Raw genomic sequence first — 18709 nt, forward strand, 5'->3', positions numbered from 1 at the left:
GCGATTTCGAGCGTCCTTGGGATTTCAGTAGCTGCGAGGGAAGCGTAAAGAAGCCCGCCGGGATATGCTCCTGCCTTGTGCGCTGCTGGCTGCTCTCCTGGCTGCCGGCCACGCAGGTGAGTGTGGGGTGCGGTGGGCATCTGGCCCCGACGGGTTCCGGTGCTGCGCGGTGCCGCACGGCCACGGTGCGGGGAGCTCTCGGATGGGCGGCGGCGGGCCGGGCCGCGGCGATGCTCGCGGCCGGAGCGTAGGACTTCTGTTTTACGTGCTTCGTGACTCTGAAGTTAGCGTGGCAGGAGGGCTGTCGGACCCCCCGCTGAGCCAGCGTTCGGAACTGGTTCGTCGCAGCCCGCAAGCAGTGTGCTTCCATACTTGTGTCACTGATGTTGCCGGGAGATGCCCGAAATCTCGTGCGAGTGGAACTCGTTCTGCTGCCCGCCCTGCGGTGCTGATCCAGTCGAGAAGGCGCTCTTTTAACTGCGGCGTTTGATTTCATTCCAGCCAATCCTTGCTGCTCCCTCCCGTGTCAGAACAGAGGTGTGTGTATGACAACAGGATTTGATCGGTATGAATGCGACTGCACGAGGACAGGCTATTATGGGGAAAACTGTACGACACGTAAGTACCTCTGATCTCTGTGCGGAAATGGAGTCTGAGAACTCAATTACAGAATTGCAGGTTATTCTGAATAGCAACTTACAGTCTTTCCATCTTTGCTCACAGCGGAATTCTTCACATGGCTGAGACTAACATTGAAACCTACACCAAATACTGTCCACTACATTCTCACCCACTTCAAAGTAGTCTGGAACATCATCAACAATGTTTCCTTCTTACGAGATACTATTATGAGATACGTGTTGACGTGTAAGTATACATTCACTCTTCCAGTACTCCTGACAGGAGCTGTATGTTGGGCTCCAAATACTTTATTTGATTAGTTTATTGATAAAATAGCAAGAGGAAAATGTGTTATGGTAAAAGCACTTTAAAGAAAACTTAAGATCTATAAGCATATTCACGCTTGGTGTGAAATAGGCTTTCAGATGTTTGGGTTTTTTTTCCTCAAATAAGATCTCAAATTTTGCTAACACAACCTGAACCATTTGTTATAAATGTAGTAGCTGGATCCAACTGGTAAACTGGGATCAGTTCCTATTATCTATTAGCCACAAGTTACTGGAGTCAAATGCAATTATATGTGTGGAATTTATGAGTGCAACCGCTGCCAAAAATACATGGAAACAACGTAGCACTGTGACTTCTTCTATTTGGCATATATCAAAGTGGAGCCTAAGAAGTACTTTTTTTTTTTTTTTTTTCCTCTTCCAGCAAGATCACACTTGATTGACAGCCCACCAACATACAACAGTGACTATAATTACAAATCCTGGGAAGCTTATTCCAATCTTTCCTATTACACAAGAAGCCTTCCACCAGTAGGACATGACTGTCCAACACCGATGGGTGTTAAAGGTAAGGAATAAGGATGCACAGTGTTCATTTCTAGGAATGTCATTTATCTTGTTGTCCTAGAAAACACCAACAGATCTTCTTGTCTGCAACCACCCTAATGCACTGTTGACTTTGAGAGTGGCAATGAATGAGTTATATTGTGTAATGACCTAAAAGATAACCATTCTGGCACTCATTATTGAACTGTGTTCTAAAACCAGGAATTAGAAAGCTTTAATAAATTCAAAAAAATAAGCATGGAAAACCTATGACTACAACCAACGAAAAGGAGATAGTTCCCCTTGTTAGTAAGTTGCTGTCCTTTGTAAAAGAGTTGAAAATGGGAAACCTGTTTGGTTGTTAGGAGCAAAAATAAGTATGAAGCATAATTGTTGTGAATGTCTTTCTATAAGGAAACTTTTCTTCTAGGTAAGAAGGAGCTCCCAGATTCAAAGGTGATTGTGGAGAAATTCTTGCTGCGGAGAAAATTTATTCCTGACCCACAAGGCACAAATGTGATGTTCACATTCTTTGCCCAGCACTTCACTCATCAGTTCTTTAAGACAGACCATAAGAAAGGACCTGGCTTCACTAAAGCTTATGGCCATGGGGTAAGATCATATCTTTGGAACTTGAATGCAGCACTAAGCTCTTAGGGGCTAACAAGCAGTTAGAATACGCAAACACTAGTGACTGTACTGTGCAACACAGCAACAAACTGTTGGCTTTACCCCATACGTGGCTTATCTTTAGGCAAAATTCCAGCTACTCAGTAGCATCTCTTAGGTCAGAACTGTTTGTGCCAAGCACATAATTCTGCTTAAGATCTCTGTACAGTGAGGACTGTGAATTCTTCAAAGAATCTGCTTTTACCTAAAGTGTGCTAGATGTAATGAGTGTTTTTAGAACTACTCTGTACTCTTCCCATCAGTTGCAGAGATGCTTTATACAGTATTTTATTTTGTGCTGCTAATTAGACAGATTTAAAAGAACTTGAAAAGCAAATTTGGATTTTAAGATATTTATCTATGAGAAAAATGGTTTTGGGATGAAGAAATTCTCAATATAAATATAGTTTGCATGTCTAAAGCAGAAATCTGTAACATCTTTGTGTATATATAAAGAGCTGTCTGCTTAATAAAATGCCATTGACACTCTAAACAGAGTCCTCTTAAATTGCCAGCGTGATTTAAAAACTTAATGCAGAGATTGCTGCAGTTGCCAGGAAATAATTTGGCTTCATCTTAAATATCAGTGTGTGATACTTATAAGGTAACAATACTGTAATCAAAAGGTAAACATCTGTGGATGCCAGATCATCTATTAGAAATAGGACCTGTCCTAAAATAGCAAAAAATGTGGCTTGTTTTAACGTTCTTTTCATGTTCTTAATGCTCTTATTTTACAGGTTGACTTGAATCACATTTATGGAGAGACTCTGGAGAGGCAACTTAAATTGAGACTTCACAAGGATGGAAAACTAAAGTACCAGGTACATCTTATCTCAACTGCCACCTCTTTATTGGCTGACATGTTTCTTAAAATTACTGCTCTGTTCGCAGCAGAGCTCGCCTAGAGTTGGCATTAATGGAGTCAATGTGGTGTAACATATAAGCGTCTTAGCTAATAATGCTCTTGTTCTTCTTCCTGTGCCCCCTCCCTGGCAGATGATTGATGGAGAAATGTATCCACCAACAGTAAAGGACACTCAAGCAGAGATGATCTACCCTCCTCACGTTCCTGAGCACCTGCAGTTTTCTGTTGGGCAGGAGGTGTTTGGCTTGGTCCCAGGCCTAATGATGTATGCAACGATATGGCTAAGAGAGCACAACAGAGTCTGTGATGTCTTGAAACAGGAGCATCCAGAGTGGGATGATGAGCAGCTGTTTCAGACTACAAGACTCATATTGATAGGTGTGTTATTTTTGCATGTAAAACTCTTAATATTCTCTTGAGGTTGACACTTCTGCCCATTTCCTATGGCAGCTGCAGTAAACTTAATAAGAAAAATGTGAGGAAATAAATCGACCTTCATGACCCCTACTGAAACTGTATAATACTGAAGCTGTAAAATACAGCTTCCTCCTGCCCATGTTAAATACCAAAATGAAGAAAATGGAGTCAAGTGATAGACACTTCTTTTTATCTATGGGAAGCAGAACTGAAAAGGCAGAAGCTAAGGTTAGTTTTCTCAGAGAAAAAGCCTGTGAGGTTAGGTGACCTTGGTTGCTCTCCAACTATGACAATTTCTTCTGGGACTGGGTGAAACCAGGTATGCTTTGAGATGGGCTATAGTTAAGTCAGAAAAGCAGCATAGAATAAAACTGTACATGTTTCTTATGTCTTACTTTCTGTTAAATGGTATTACATCTTGTTAATGTTGATACACACAGTTGAAAAAGTCTGTGCCCAAATAGCGAATGAAACAGTAAACCAAAAGAAAGCAATTACATTAAGCAGTTCAGAAGCTGAGAGACTGCCTTGAGATGCTGACTTCCTTTTCCTCCTACCTCTATCCCAGATAGTATTGTACAATCAAATGCAATGCAGACAGTAATTAATGATTTTCTACAGGTTTTGTAGAAAACCAAAGGAAGTATAGTTTGGGAGAGGATAAGCAAAGTGGTGCAAGCTGTGGAGGTAGTGGAGGGGGAAAACTTATCTCCCAAAATATAAATATCCATTCCATAATATACTACAGAATGCTAATGAGTGTATTATTCTTGATTTCTATAGTTTTGAAGGTTTTCTGTGTGTTTGTTCCCTAGAGAAGCTTAGAAATATGCCCTCAGAGCAGGGTAACTGCCTGGTAATTCTTAGGGGAAGCAATATTGACGACTTTTTTTTTTTTTTTTTTTTTTTTTTTTTTGGTATCCTTTTTATTCTCCAACAGGAGAAACGATCAAGATAGTTATTGAAGATTACGTGCAGCACTTGAGTGGCTACCACTTCAAACTGAAGTTTGATCCTGAGCTTCTGTTCAACCAGCGTTTTCAATACCAGAACCGAATTGCAGCTGAATTCAATACTCTGTACCACTGGCACCCACTGCTGCCTGACACTTTTCAGATACGTGACCAGGAGTACACTTTCCAGCAGTTCCTCTACAACAACTCCATAATGCTGGAACATGGCCTTTCCCATATGGTGAAATCTTTCTCCAAGCAAAGTGCTGGCAGGGTAGGTATTTTCCTCAAGTTACTAGTATGGAAACATCAACTTGGGGGTCGAGCAGCAGTTCAATAAATCTATCCAGAACTAATAATATAAAGATACAACTTTCTCAACTTTTATGTGGAGTTCTTACTACTTTTTTGTTTCTGTCAAATAGGTTGCTGGTGGGAAAAATATTCCAGCTGCAGTACAAAAAGTAGCAAAGGCTTCAATTGACCAAAGCAGAGAAATGAGATACCAGTCCTTGAATGAGTACAGGAAACGCTTCATGTTGAAACCATTCAAATCATTTGAAGAACTTACAGGTAACAGTTTTTAATCTTTCCTTATAAACAAGTTCAATTTTTCCTTAAAGTGGGTAATAGAAACCTGTGATGCTATTTCTGAACTTCAGCAGGATATTGTTGTTGTTGAAACAGGACTTTCCACTTACTGTTCTTATTCATTAATAATTACAGGAGAAAAAGAAATGGCTGCTGAACTAGAAGAGCTTTATGGAGACATAGATGCTATGGAACTGTATCCAGGCCTTCTTGTAGAAAAGCCAAGACCAGGTGCCATCTTTGGTGAAACAATGGTAGAAATTGGCGCACCGTTCTCTCTGAAAGGACTGATGGGAAATACAATATGCTCCCCTGAGTACTGGAAGCCAAGCACCTTTGGTGGAAAAGTGGGGTTTGAAATAATCAATACTGCCTCCTTACAGAAGCTCATCTGCAACAATGTGAAAGGCTGTCCTTTCACTGCTTTCCATGTCTTAAATCCTGAACACACAGAGGCAACTATTAATGTTAGTACCTCAAACACAGCAATGGAAGATATCAACCCCACACTACTACTGAAAGAGCGATCTGCTGAGTTGTAAATTAGCCATCTAATTTATTTATTTATCTAAGTTATTCTATTTATAGCTCTAGTATTTAGAAAACAAAAAGCAACCTTTTGCATCTTCACTTTGAGGGTTGCCCTAGATTCCTTACTCAGGTAAGGCTTCATTTTAGAAAAAGGGATTTTCTGTGTTTCAGCTCTGTAGTAGCAAATCCCTTGTTAAAAGCCTTCTGTAGCAGAACTACGTATTCCAAAATGGACCAAGTTCCAGTTTTTGTTTTTTTACTTGTTTTAATACTTGACTAAGGGTGTTAGGATTGTCTTCTCACTTTGATAGGTCACGTAACACTACAAAAAGCAAGTTATTGCCTCAGCAATTTTTTGAACTTGAAAACAGACTTTCAGACTAAAAATGAGAGCATGATTTAATGAAACTGCTAAAAAAGATTCTGAATTCCGTATGAGCACTCCAAGATTAACAAATATGTTTGAGATTTGCTTATTTAAATTCAAAATGCATTGCGTTTGTCAATGATACTACCTCTCCCTCATGCAAATAAGGCACTTTGTACAGTAATTTACATGATTTTTTTTTTTTTTTTTAAGTCTGTCCTTTTGTGTGGCATTATACTTTTTCATCATTTTTAATTTAATTATTAATTTAATTATTTAAGAATAATAGAACTTGTCTGAAATCCTACTTGTTTTTGAAGCATGTGTCGCAGAAGTATTATAGAAGTATTATGTGAGATGATGTTAACAGAGGTACTAAGCTTAGACACAACTGTCAGGTAGGAAAACAAGGCTGCTTGTATATCAGTAGACATTTTACTTTGTGAGTTTGGGGAGATCTTAAACTTAATCCAAAGTTTATTAGTGTGGGGTTGTTTTTGTTTTTGTAGCTGTAATTGTCTGGTCAATATAAATTCTCTGGATGGTATAAATCTGTTATTTTAGATAAAACTATACAATCCTTTTGTCCTTAAGGACATGAGTATAATATAGGTTTCTGTAGCCAAATGGAAATTATTGGGGAATAATTTATAAATTGGGAAAAAAAAAAAAATTAAAAAAAAAAAAAATGGGATATTATATAAACATAAGTAGCACTGAGTGACCTAAACTTCAAGGCACCAAGGCTTTGTTAATCTAGGCCTACATAAATAGAGCTCTAACTCATGACTATAAATTGTTTATTTGGTTGGAGGGGGGATATTAATGTTTTATTTATTGAAGTATAAACAGAGGCATTTTAAAGGAGTGGCTTGAGCTCTAAGAAGAAAAAAATAATAGCTAGCTAAGCACAGAATGTCCCAGACACATTTGTCCTGGTCCAGCATTGAAGTATCTAGTCTCATTGGGGCACATAAGAACTTACGTGGGATCTTGTACCAGCACTTCAACCTTTGCATATAAGGGTATCTTTTTTTAATTTCTAGAGAAGAAATGTAGAAGATGATCTTCCCATAAAATCAGCTGGGGAACTGTAGATAAAAAGAATGTTACTTCAGACTGGAGTAGAGCAGCAACCTGGTATTCTATGCCCCCAGCCAAAATTCCTTGGCTGCTTGTGGAAAAGGACTTGTTTTATATTTCCATCTGAATCTCTTGAATGCTTGTAGAGGCTTGTGTTGTAATGACTGTGGTACTAGTATAGTTTGACTGTGACTTCTGTATTTCTATTGATTTGTTTAAAGATGCTGATCATGTTCTACAGTGCAAACTTGTAACTGGTAGCACAAATAGCTGACTCCAGATCTCCTACAGCAATTGATACTAGTGACTGATTTGAGGTGGTCTGTGGTATAAATGCTTTGGGAGATGGAAGGGTGTTTTTGCTCTTTGTATTTGAGGCACAGAAGGAAGAAAATTCAATAACCTTGTAACAAAAAAAAGGGGCCAGTACTGTGTTCAATTAGTGAAAGCTACTTAATTATTGGTTAAGCATGTGGCTATCATTCAGGCCACCTTTGGAATGTGTTAGAGCATCTACTACCATTCTCAAGGAAAACAGTATGTCTTAAAATCAAAGGAAGACAAGTCTGGGCAGATCTAGTTATTTTGAGGTAGGTAAAAAAGAATTCATTTAAAAAAAAAAAAAAAAGTTCATTTCAGCCTTGTTCTTACAAGCTGCTTTGGAAAGGAATCCAGTTCACTCTACACTTTGTACTCTGAAGCCATGTTTATCTGTGACCCAACCTGCTGGGTTTGGCTGGGTTCAAGTTGATCGTGATAAATGTGTATGTTTGAGATTATTTATTTAAAATTCTGTGAGTTGTTTTTCACACTATTTTTATAGGACAAGAATGTTTTTTTTAAAATGCAATTGTTTATATAAATAAATTGAAAACATTATATTGATGGGCTCCTTTGTTTCATGCCAAGTGTTGTTGAAGAAAGTTGTACATCATCCAGCTGCCATTACCTTTTCTGCAACCCGTAAAAAGAGACTTCACTACGAAACCTATAGAGCACTCACTGTGCTGCATGCCAGCAATGCTGTCTTTGTACTGAAGTGTTTCGGAGGGAGGGGTCGCTGCTGGAATGACTTGCCAGTGTGATGGTTTAACTCATAACCCCTTTGCTGTGACTATTCAGGCTCTCTGAAGCACAAGCTGTTCATAGGTGTCTCCCTTCAGGCTTAATAGACTTTGAAAGGAAACGGTGTTTTGGATATAAGTAATAACTAGAAATAGCCTTTTGTGTTGTTTTCCTCTATGGTAGTTTGCCACTGCTGTCAGAGAGCAACCTCCTTCTGAAGCAAGAGGCTAAATCAGTTATGATGTTCTCTATGGGCACCACCAGTCTTACCTTTGTATGAGGGTCCAACTTTGCTCAAGGGGGGGAAAAATAGCAAAGGTACCTTTGATTAGCTTTTGCAAAGAATTCTGCAAGTCAGAATGGTGGGTGATAGGGCTAGGACAAGAGAAGCAGTACAGTTAATAAATTCCAGAGACAGGATTGGTTGCAGTGGTTTCCTCTACTTCAGAGAACACCTTGAGTAACCTAGTTTCTCCCCTTAATTTTCATCCCACTAAGGAAAGCTATGGAAGGTATCCCTGAGGAGATCCGGCACCTCATACTGACTACCATTTCCATGCAGCTGCTGAGCAAATGCTACTTTCAGCGCCTATAGCATCCTGCTGTGATTATCCCCATTAGTCACCCATCTCCGTACTGGCAGTGTTCCCTCATAGTCCCATCTTAGCAACTGAATCTCCTTTACCTACTCACCTTCCTGCCAGCCATTCAAAATCTCTTTGGTCCGAGGCTCAACCCAGTGACTCACAAGTCCATGCACCCATGTGACTGTCCTCCTGCCTCTGCTCTGTAGCTTTCCATTTCTGCTAACATGTGGAAAAGAGAATCTTCGGCAGTTCTTAATAAATTAAGACACAGTCCTGATCACTTTAGCCCTGAAAAGACATCTGGAGAGCCCTTTCAAAGGCATCTCTTCAGTCCCTCTCCTGGCCTTAGACAGTGGGTGTGAATGGAATTGCATGCAGATCTTGTGTTAGCAAGGTGGGTTAGTTTTTCTTTATAGCCAATTAATGCTATGATTTAATTCATTTCTAGCACGTTTCTTAAGGCCCTCTGATGTGAGGGGGGAAAAACATTTCCCTGCCTGCCTGTGGGAGATGTGGCTGCTGCCAGTTCCCTCGGGGAACCTGTAGGCCCTCTCACACATCTGCCCCAGTTCCATAAACACTAAAGTGCTTTGGTGCAACTGGCGAGAGTGAGCAGGGCCTGCGGCCATGTCTCACAGGCAGGCTCCTGATGGTGGCTGCTCTGACTCAGCAAGGGAGGGTTCTGAGCCTGTCTTGTGGCTTTGCTTGAGCACTCCAAGAAACAGAGCATGCAATGCAAGGGAAGCATGGGAGAATACACTGGCATGCTGTGCTCTCACCTTGATTAAAAAAATGCAGAAATGCCACACATCTGCAGCCCAGCAGTTGCATTTAGACAGCCTCAAGCATTTCTGGGGGTTTCGCCCAATTGTTACGGTAGGGAAAAAAAAAAGATTATTATATGTCTCCCAAGTAAACACAGCAATTCCTGGGGCCTAGAGGGGGGGGGGAAAGTGCCCAGTATCCTTGTGAACGCTGGCCCCAAAAGTGCAATAAGTATGCCATGAAAGGAATGGTGTGGCACAACCAAGTCCAGCACTTCAGAGGGCAGTGGTGGGCAGATTCTGCTGTGGCCCTGGGGCAGCAGGGTGCTTCGTGAGGGGGACAGCACAGAGGTCATCTGTACAAATGGTGTTTCAGGTGAGTGCTGCCCTAATTAGGGATGGGCCAGTCCTGAATGGATTTTGGAGCGTGATGGATGAGATAGCTCAATCATGGAGGAGCTCCTCCTTCCCTCTGAGCAGGGGCATGTCCCGATGATACAAGAGGCAAGAATGTTCCCCAGGGGAAACCTGCCCTGTGAAAAATGCTTTCTCTTGGGACTGAGATGAGGTAACTGTTTCGCCCAAAAAGATGCCAAAAAGAGGAGGAGAACGAGGGGGTCAGCATTTGAGCCGCACCTTGGAGGCAGGTCCCTCAAGGAGCACAAGAACAGAATGCTTCTGTAAGCAGGTCACCATACACGATCACCCTCATCGAGGGCTTTGGCTGTACATCATTTTCTCACTTGCCCACTGCGTAAGAGCACTTTATGGGCAGTGAGTGGGAGCCTCGTGGGTATCTGACCATGTTCATTAATTCTGATGCACTCGCTAGAGGCGTGCTTACTTTTATGCTGGAGCACCAATTCTCCCAAGACAACTGCCTTACACCCTGACACACATTACCTGCCTTACAAGAGACATTTGTAGCAGAAACAGTTCCAGCTTTGCTAGAAAGTACTCCTTCAGATTTCAGCACAATCCACAGAAAAATCAGCCAGGTAGTTTGACCAACCTGTAGGAAGAGTGTGAACAAGAGAGAAGACACAGACAAGGAGCCGCCTCTGACAGGCAGATGGAGATTTTTTCCTGTGCCTTGCACTGCTGCAGATACTGACACTGGGGAACAGTGCTGGAAAAGGCTTTGGCAAAGACATGCTGCTTCCTTCTGGGAAGCAGAAAGGAGAAGTCTTTGAAGATGTAAGGATATATGCTGGGCAGAAAGGCTGTAAAAAAGTAAATACAGAAAAGGAGATGAATAGAAAAATCCTAACTTTTTTTGCTAAAAGACATGCAAAAACCCGAAACTACACAATGCAGAAACACAGAAGCATCACAAGAAACATTACTATGAGAAATCCTCTCCTTGGCAAGAGCTGAGTACTCATCTTACTTCAATTAGAAGCTTCAGTTTTAAAATAATATTGTACTTCGATATAATAGGATTGGTGCAGCTATTTTAATTAATATTGACTACAAGAGACTTTCATAACCAAAAAATTCACTACTTTCCTCATGTGCTGTTCAAGATTGAAACATACATATACACAGATGACAATAAAGAGAAACAGGAAGGGGTGAGACAAGGAATTCAAAACTTTTCCTTTAGGGGATTTTTTTTTTTCTGTCTGAAAAACCAAAGACTGCACTGAAAATCTCAGCATTCCCTTACAGCCACAGTAAGGCTATTTACCTCCACATAGAAATTAAACAGTTGGAGGTGGCCAGGCCAAGGCAAGAGCTGAATACAACCAGTACAAGATAACGTTACAGTTTGTGAGATCTCACTGGTTTTCCACCAGGAATGAGCTTGCCCAATGCTAATCATAGAATCATAAATTGGCTCAGGTTGGAAGGAACCCCAAGGATCATCAAATTCCAGCCCCTCTGCTACAGGCAGGGCCACCAACCTCCATAACTAATATTAGATCAGGCTGCCCAGGGCCCCATCCAACCTGGCCTTGAACACCTCCAAGGATGGAGCACCCACAACCTCTCTGGGCAGCTGTTCCAGCACTTCACCACTTCTGTGTGAAGAATGTCCCCCTGACATCCAATCTAAACCTTCCCCCTTGAGCTTAAAATCATTTCCCCTTAAGATAGTGTCTTATCACTATTTATCTGAATAAAAAGTTGATTCCCCTCCACCTGATTCCTCAGTGCTAGGCAAGCCATGCCATATGAAGAAAGTATTTGCCATTAAGCAAAAAGCAAAGCACAAAATTCCTAATTTTGGAGAGGAAAGCAAATCATGTTCAAAACAGCTACTTTCAAACTATTCTGTACCATTTGATTATCTGGTCCATAGCAGGGTACATACACAGAAACTCACTCTGACTTTCACACCTAGTCTTTTAGACTACTAAAATCTGTGGCCACTGTCTGTATCCTATTGAAGTATATCAGGCAAATGTTGGAATTTTATTTTTTTTTAATTTAAGGACAACTTCACTGATTTAATCAGAATTGTACAAGGGTGTAGATTTTTCTGCTGTCTACCAAACTGGGGATGACTAAAAGTGTTCACATCCAAAAATATAGGAAATAGATCTCTCAAAAGTATCTTCTTTCCCTTGCTTCTTAGTTAGAAATACAACAACAACAAAAAAAAAAGCCTCTCAAAATGTGTATGAAAAGGAAAAGAGTCTTCCCAAAAGTTTTCCAAAATTGGAGATTTATTTATTACATCTACTAACCAATTCTTATCCTTATATCCTTCCCCCCCCCCCCCCCCCCATTTATTAATAGCTCTTCCAAGAAAAACACTGAAAATATAGTGTCACATAACTAGGAGCTCCCTGTTTCAAAGTGCTTCAGTTCTTTACATAATACGATAGCAACATATTAATGCTTCTGTATGAGGACAGCAAGAAAATACTCAAAAAAATAAAGGAGGATCTTTTGGAAAAGGCACTCTATTTTTTACGTAACCAGGTGTAGCTCGTTTTACACAGTAGTGGATATAGGTGTGTGCAAGCATCCTTGTTGAAACCTGCCCTGCTGACAAGGAAATTTAACACCCATTCATTTTGTGTAAAATGACTGCATTTGTGGTAGGCATTTCTATGAGAGCACATGAAACTTTTTACTGTTTTCTGCCCCACAAAGGTGAGCAAGAGGAAGAGTTGGTTGAAAGCAATATCCATCTCACTGAGCATCACCTTGCCTTGTCTTGCTTTGCACTACAGCGCAAAAGTTCTACCCAAAGAAAATATTTTCGTAAGTATTCATCAACAAGCCATATTGCATGTCTTGCTGCTTCAACACAGCACTCTAATGCATGACTGATAATCAGGATATTTATCAATTTATGCTGGCATGTCTTCAGATATAGATGAGAACATGACCCCAAGAAGTGACGAGACTTTGGTATAAAAACCCAGCCAATCATCAGTTGTTCTGTACGATTTTAAGTCCTGAAAAGCTTCAGTGAACTCTGTCAGAGCAATATAACATGGCTAAAAGCAGCAGTGCCAGTTCCAGATATGGTCTTGAGCGCCTTCAAAACTTTACTCTGAGAATTTGACACAGCTTAGTATCCTTTCAGTTGCAGCTATAAAGTCTCTTGCCTAGACAATATTATTTAATCCTACTTTACTAACAATGGCATAGTTGCTAAGGGGTAGTCATAGGTAATAATTAAAATCAAAATTTGTTGAGGTTGTTCAGCTGTGAAATACAATCTTACATAAGATTGTGATGTAACATTAGTGATCTGATCATATCTTAGAGGAGCTGTTAAAAAGGTATTATTTCCTCTGACTCAGGAAAGTAGAGTCTGTTCCATGTAAGCCAAGGTTGAGATTTCATGACATAGAATTTCAGTGAAAGTAGAAAAAAATGCATTTCCAAATTAGAAACTGACTGAATTTTCTTGGTGTCCAATAAAAGAATACAATTTCCAACAAATTAGTTGATTGAATATATGGCAAATTTTTATTCACAGAACAATGAAATCAGATTCTTTATTTTTTAGGGGAAATATTTCAATATACCTCAATATAACCTCAATATACTTATCTTCAGAGAATTTTGAAATGCAGATTACTTCAATCTTAATGTAATTTAGAAGTGAAAGAGATAACTTAGATTGCTTTCAAAGTTAGGAAACAGAGCGTAAGGATATTTTCCCTAATTTCTGCAGTTCGTTCTGTTTAACCTCTGAGAAGTGAAAGTCTCTTTACCCTTGTTTTGCACAAAACGACTCTGAGGACAACGGACATCCTTTTCTACCTGTTATATCTACAGTCCAGTTCATCAAACACCTTTTCAGACCCTCACAGTATCTGAGACTGAGAAGATTAGGAAAAAAATGATTGTAGGCCACCTAGGCCTCCACTTCTCCAGTGCAGTTATTTGTGGATTAGCAGAGTAACTAAGTGTCAGGACTTCTGCAGTGCCTGTTAATGAGGTTGCTAAGTACTATGGCAGATCTCACCTTTACACCTTTTTGAGAGGTTTCAGCGGCATGTTTAGTGTTTCTTTGCTTTTATTTTCTTTTCTGGCTTTGCAGTTTCATTCTCATAACAGTTTTCCAGATTCTGATGGTGCTTAGGCAAGTCAGAGGATTTTGCATCTCAACCATCAGTTCTCAGCAACGGAGATAGGAACTAGCTCCCATTCAACACCAAGAATGAATCAACCACCTCTCCATCATACCACTTCACTCAGCTGCTGTTTTTCACTTCCTGCATCGCATAATGGATAAAAGCTCACAAATCCCTTTGCCTTTGGAGTATATCCCAGGACTGCGCCTTCCCAAGCAATTCATTCCCCATATCATCAGACCTGCATACCTTCCCAAAGTAGTTGGTTGGGACACGCAGAGTTGCTCTCTGACACACTGATTTTTTTCTAAATAGTGATTATTTTGAAACACAATAAAGGACTCCAATTATCATTCCTCTTCAATATCCCCTGCCATGCCCTACCCTCTGTCAGAGCTGACTAAGTGCTGCCTCCTCAGGGGAAAGATTTTTGTTTTCTCCCAGGGGACAAGACATGAATATCAATTTCCAAGGTATCCTTTTAGAAGACACTGTTGGCCGATGCTCCAAATGTTTTAGTTCAAAAATACGTTATACTGTAAACAGCCATCAAGACAAAAGTTATTTGCTTAGGGTAGATTCTTCGTGAAGCAGAAGAAGCACAGGAGGCATGCAGAAGTTTTGTAGTGATTGCAAGATCTCTCAGTGCTCACCTCACTGGAAAAATATGCCGGAAACCTGCTAACCGAGTTTGCAATCAGCAGCCTTAGGAAGTAAGAGTCTATGAGGCTGCTTTTGTCAATGGCCATCTGATTCATTTAACATAGAGGGGAACACAAATGTTTTTCCACACCAGTATTATGATAATTTATACCACCTACAACTACTAGACCAAGTCAAATACCATGTAGAAATAAATTTTCCACAGCACTTCTGGAAATAACCTCCAGAACAGGCTTAGCAAGTCCTGGCAATAAGCACATCTCCTGCAAAGAATTCCAGCAAAAACATGAAAGATCAGTAGTAACAAATTTTATGCACATCTGTTTTAATCTGCATTTCCTCCTTCAGACATTTGTGACTGTTCTTAGCCATTGCTCCTTTTCATGAGTTGCACATTGGCTGGCAAGCACTGATGTGGTCTCCAGCTCATCTCCTCAGGCCAGGAAAGTTCAGGGCACTGAATATCATCCCTCTGCCAGACACAAGCACTATGTCTGCTTTTCACCCAGATGCAAGACAAGTAGGGAAATGGATAAAATACTGTGCTGAAGTTTCAAACACTTCTTCTACAATTTAAAATAAGAGAAATGATTTTTCTCTCCTTTTGCGGAAAATGTATGATGCACATGAAAGCCCCCCAAGAGTGCCAAGTTAGTGCCTCCCATAACTCCAAAGCTAAGGCTAAAACTTTTAACTAAAGATGAGCCTTCAAAAAGTGATTCTGCCATAGCAGATCCTAGGATTTTATATTCTGCTATATTTTGTCACTTCTGAAAATGTCTCTAGAGATATACTGACAGTGAAATTTACAGCAATCATTCTGGGCTGTGCCAGAGAGCCAGGAAGAGCTCCATATCTCAAGGTAAGTAGGTACCAAACATGTAAGGCTTTCCAAACCAAAACATTACTGCAAACAAGATACAGGAAAAAAATAAGAGCAAACAGTGGCTTTCCAGTGAGCTAAGATCAATAATGTTTCATACTAAACTGTACAAAATACAAAGTGAAATCATGCATTTCTCAAAAGAAGGCTTTGTGAATAGAGAATTAAAATCTCCCAGATTCCTCTTTTTGGGGAAAGATGATTTCCTCTTTAAAATTTCTTTCTCAGTCATACTTGGTTGCAAGTATTTCTCAGAACTCTCTTTCAGCCTTTTATGCAAACAGAGAATATTAACCACAGTCTTCTCAAATACTTGCTTATTCAACACTCGATTCTACAATTCCACCAGCTATTGTAATCAAAACTGACACTGTAGAAGTTGCACATGCTTTAAATTACATTGTTCTGCTGGAAACACCATCTGCAAATTTATGCCCTTTCTGAGGAGCAAGGAGCAGCTACTTTAGCAGTACTTCCAATCTCCACATTCAGAAGGACGCAGTGGATAGACAGGTTAAAAGCCATTGTTAGACTTACAAGTTAAATCAACAAGTGTTATTAAATGTAAAGCAGCACTTTTGGGCTCTCAGTACTGTGAAACAACTTGAAAAATTCTTCTAGTAACTCAGTATCAGATTTAGAAATTAATTTTGTAAAGCAGAAGAGCTTTTATGCTTCTGTGACTTTGCAAAAAATGAACAGGAAAGCTTCCAACTAAATGTTTCCATGACATTTCCAACACTTCAGCTTTCAGTAATAGTAAGACACTACAAGAGCAGTCCATAACCCAGATCTTTAACCCCTCGCTCCCTTTCTGAGCAAGAGGCAGAAGGCAGACTGACTGATTATTTGCTTCAGCATTTTCATAATGGTTGGTTTGAAAAAAGATTTGATTTTGACAGAAAGGACATTCTATCTTCCAAGATATAGAAACTGGTTGCTTATTATCTATAATAACAAAATGTACTGGAAGAACTGAAATCCAGAAGATGTAAATTTTCTTGCATCTAATTTATATATATAAATATATATATTAAAAAATACAAAAATATTAATTTTATAAAATAAAAAATATAAAAATATAAATATATAAATATATATATATATATTTTTTTGGCCGAAGCTGCATTTCCACAGGAAGTCCCTTCCTTTAGAAAATAAGTCACATTACTTATGATTCAATCTATGAATGGTAGGAAGAATGGGGGATTATGAATAAAATTCCATACTGTTAAATGGCCATAAATGCACCCATCTGAATAAGACTTTGAAAGAGCAATCTGTCATCAGATTTTAGACTAGTCTAGATTTGCATGACTTGCATAAAACCAGCCCCACCTTCAAGTTCATAGCCATGCTTGATTCTTCTCACATAAGGTCAAGTTCTCCTTACTTCATTGTTGGTGTCGAATATTAAAGAATTCAACAATTAAATGCAAGCTTTTGGTTCCTTCATAAAACCCCATCTTGATTTCCTCACTACACTACCTGTTTCTCATAAGCCTGAGGGCACAGATTCTAAGGTGATAAGAAATAGAAATAAACTGCATCTACTTGAAAATTGAACTGCATAAATTATTTTCTCTGAAGATTTTTTATTCTAGTTTATTTTATTCAGCCAGTTTCTAACAGTTTAAATCTAGCTCATGTTAAATACAACAAGAAGGGATTCCATAGATACATTGGCCAGAAGAGGCAGGCCAAAGACAGCGTACCTCCTTTGGAAAATGAGAAAGGAGAACTGGCTTTGACAGATATGGAGAAGGCTCAGGCACTAAATGTGCTTTTTGCCTCGGTCATCACTGGCAGCCAGGGTTCCTGTATTTCTCACATCCCTGAAACTTGCATCCCTGAGCTTCTAGGTGGGACTTGGGGGGCGTAAATCTGTCCCCACTGCAATGGCAGACAAAGTTCAAGACCTCCTCGTGAGGCTGAACATATACAAGTCTATGCAGCCAGATGACATGCATCCCAAGGTCCTAAAGGAGCTGGCTGATATGGCTGCTGAGCCATTCTCTATCATATTTGAAAAGTCATGGCTGTCAGGCAAAGTCCCTGGAGACTGGAAAAAAGGAAACGTCACTCCCATTTACAAGGAGAGGAAGGAGGAAGCAGGGAACTACAGGCTGCTGAGCCTCACCTCTGTGTCCATTGAACCAGAGTTCCAGCAGACATTACCCAAGGTCACACGTACGTGGGCATGTGCATGTACGCACTTGAGTGATACAGACATTTTCCCACAGGCAGGAGCATTCATGTATGGGCAACACAACAGCACACAAAGCACTAGGGGCAGCACAAGTGGTGGGAAGAAGCCCTGTCTGATTTTTAAGCTATATTTGGTGATATTAACTGCCCTGGCAAAAATATATATATATATATATATACATATATACATCAGATGCAAAGCCAGCTTAACTGCTTCCTATTCATTGCTTTCTGAGGTAAAAACTGGTGTGTAGTACTGAATCTAATTCTAAAAGTTATAACAAACATCTTCAAGTTTTTCTTATCATAATTTAAAATACTCCAAAGCAGCATAAGATTTATTTATGGCTTCTTGTTTACTTTTACACCTGACTACAATGTGTGTATATATATATACATATATATATATATACACATGTGTGTGAAAAAGAACAATTTTAATTTGGAATAAAATATGACTCAATAATGTTGCAATGAATGATGTAAAGTTAATGTTTAAAAGAAATACAAACCTATTAAGACTGCCAAAGCGTTATACAGCTTTAGCTTTACTCTACACTGATATAAAATTATAGAATCATAGAGTCCTAAAATCACAGAATGGCTTGGGTTGGAAGGGATCCCAAGGATCATCAAGCTCCAACCCCCCTGCCACATGTCAACCTCCACATTTCATACCAGCCCAGGCTGCCCAGGGCCCCATCCAACCTGGCCTTGAACACCTCCAGGGATGGACTGGGCATCCACAGTCTCTCTGGGCAGCTGTTCCAGCACTCACCACTCTCTCTGTAAAGAACTTCCCCCTGACATCCAACCTAAGTCTTCCCTCCTTCCGCTTAAAACCATTCCCCCTTGTTCTGTCACTGACTACCCAACTAAAAAGTTGATTCCTCTCCTTTTTATAATCCCCTTATAAATACTTGAAGGCTGCAATGAAGTCCTGTCACAGCCTTCTCTTCTCCACTCTGAACGAGCCCAGCTTCCTCAGCCATTGTAGGAGGGGTAAAGAAGTCAAAGCAGGTAAAATGAAATGGATGTATTATTTCTTTATTATAACAGGGC

The 18709-nt window shown here is 39.9% G+C and overlaps 1 protein-coding gene across 1 annotated transcript; it reads left to right on the plus strand.

The window, feature by feature from the left end:
* PTGS2 (prostaglandin-endoperoxide synthase 2) lies at window positions 1-7650 on the plus strand. The gene is made up of 10 exons (XM_048946649.1): window positions 1-116; window positions 502-618; window positions 724-867; window positions 1333-1476; window positions 1885-2066; window positions 2864-2947; window positions 3123-3369; window positions 4349-4635; window positions 4787-4934; window positions 5088-7650. The coding sequence occupies exons 1-10, from the start codon at window positions 65-67 to the stop codon at window positions 5492-5494; spliced, it is 1812 nt and encodes a 603-aa protein (XP_048802606.1). The 5' UTR covers window positions 1-64; the 3' UTR covers window positions 5495-7650.
* The last annotated feature ends 11059 nt before the right edge of the window (window positions 7651-18709 follow it).

Source organism: Lagopus muta, chromosome 5 (genome assembly GCF_023343835.1).
Source record: "Lagopus muta isolate bLagMut1 chromosome 5, bLagMut1 primary, whole genome shotgun sequence".
NCBI lineage: Eukaryota > Metazoa > Chordata > Aves > Galliformes > Phasianidae > Lagopus > Lagopus muta.

Excerpts from the sequence above, each read along its gene's own strand:
- PTGS2 (XM_048946649.1), top strand. The coding sequence starts at position 65 with ATGCTCCTGCCTTGTGCGCTGCTGGCTGCTCTCCTGGCTGCCGGCCAC. Across the intron at positions 1,477-1,884 it reads AACACCGATGGGTGTTAAAG|GTAAGAAGGAGCTCCCAGAT; the intron begins GTAAGGAATAAG and ends CTTTTCTTCTAG. Across the intron at positions 2,067-2,863 it reads CTAAAGCTTATGGCCATGGG|GTTGACTTGAATCACATTTA; the intron begins GTAAGATCATAT and ends CTTATTTTACAG.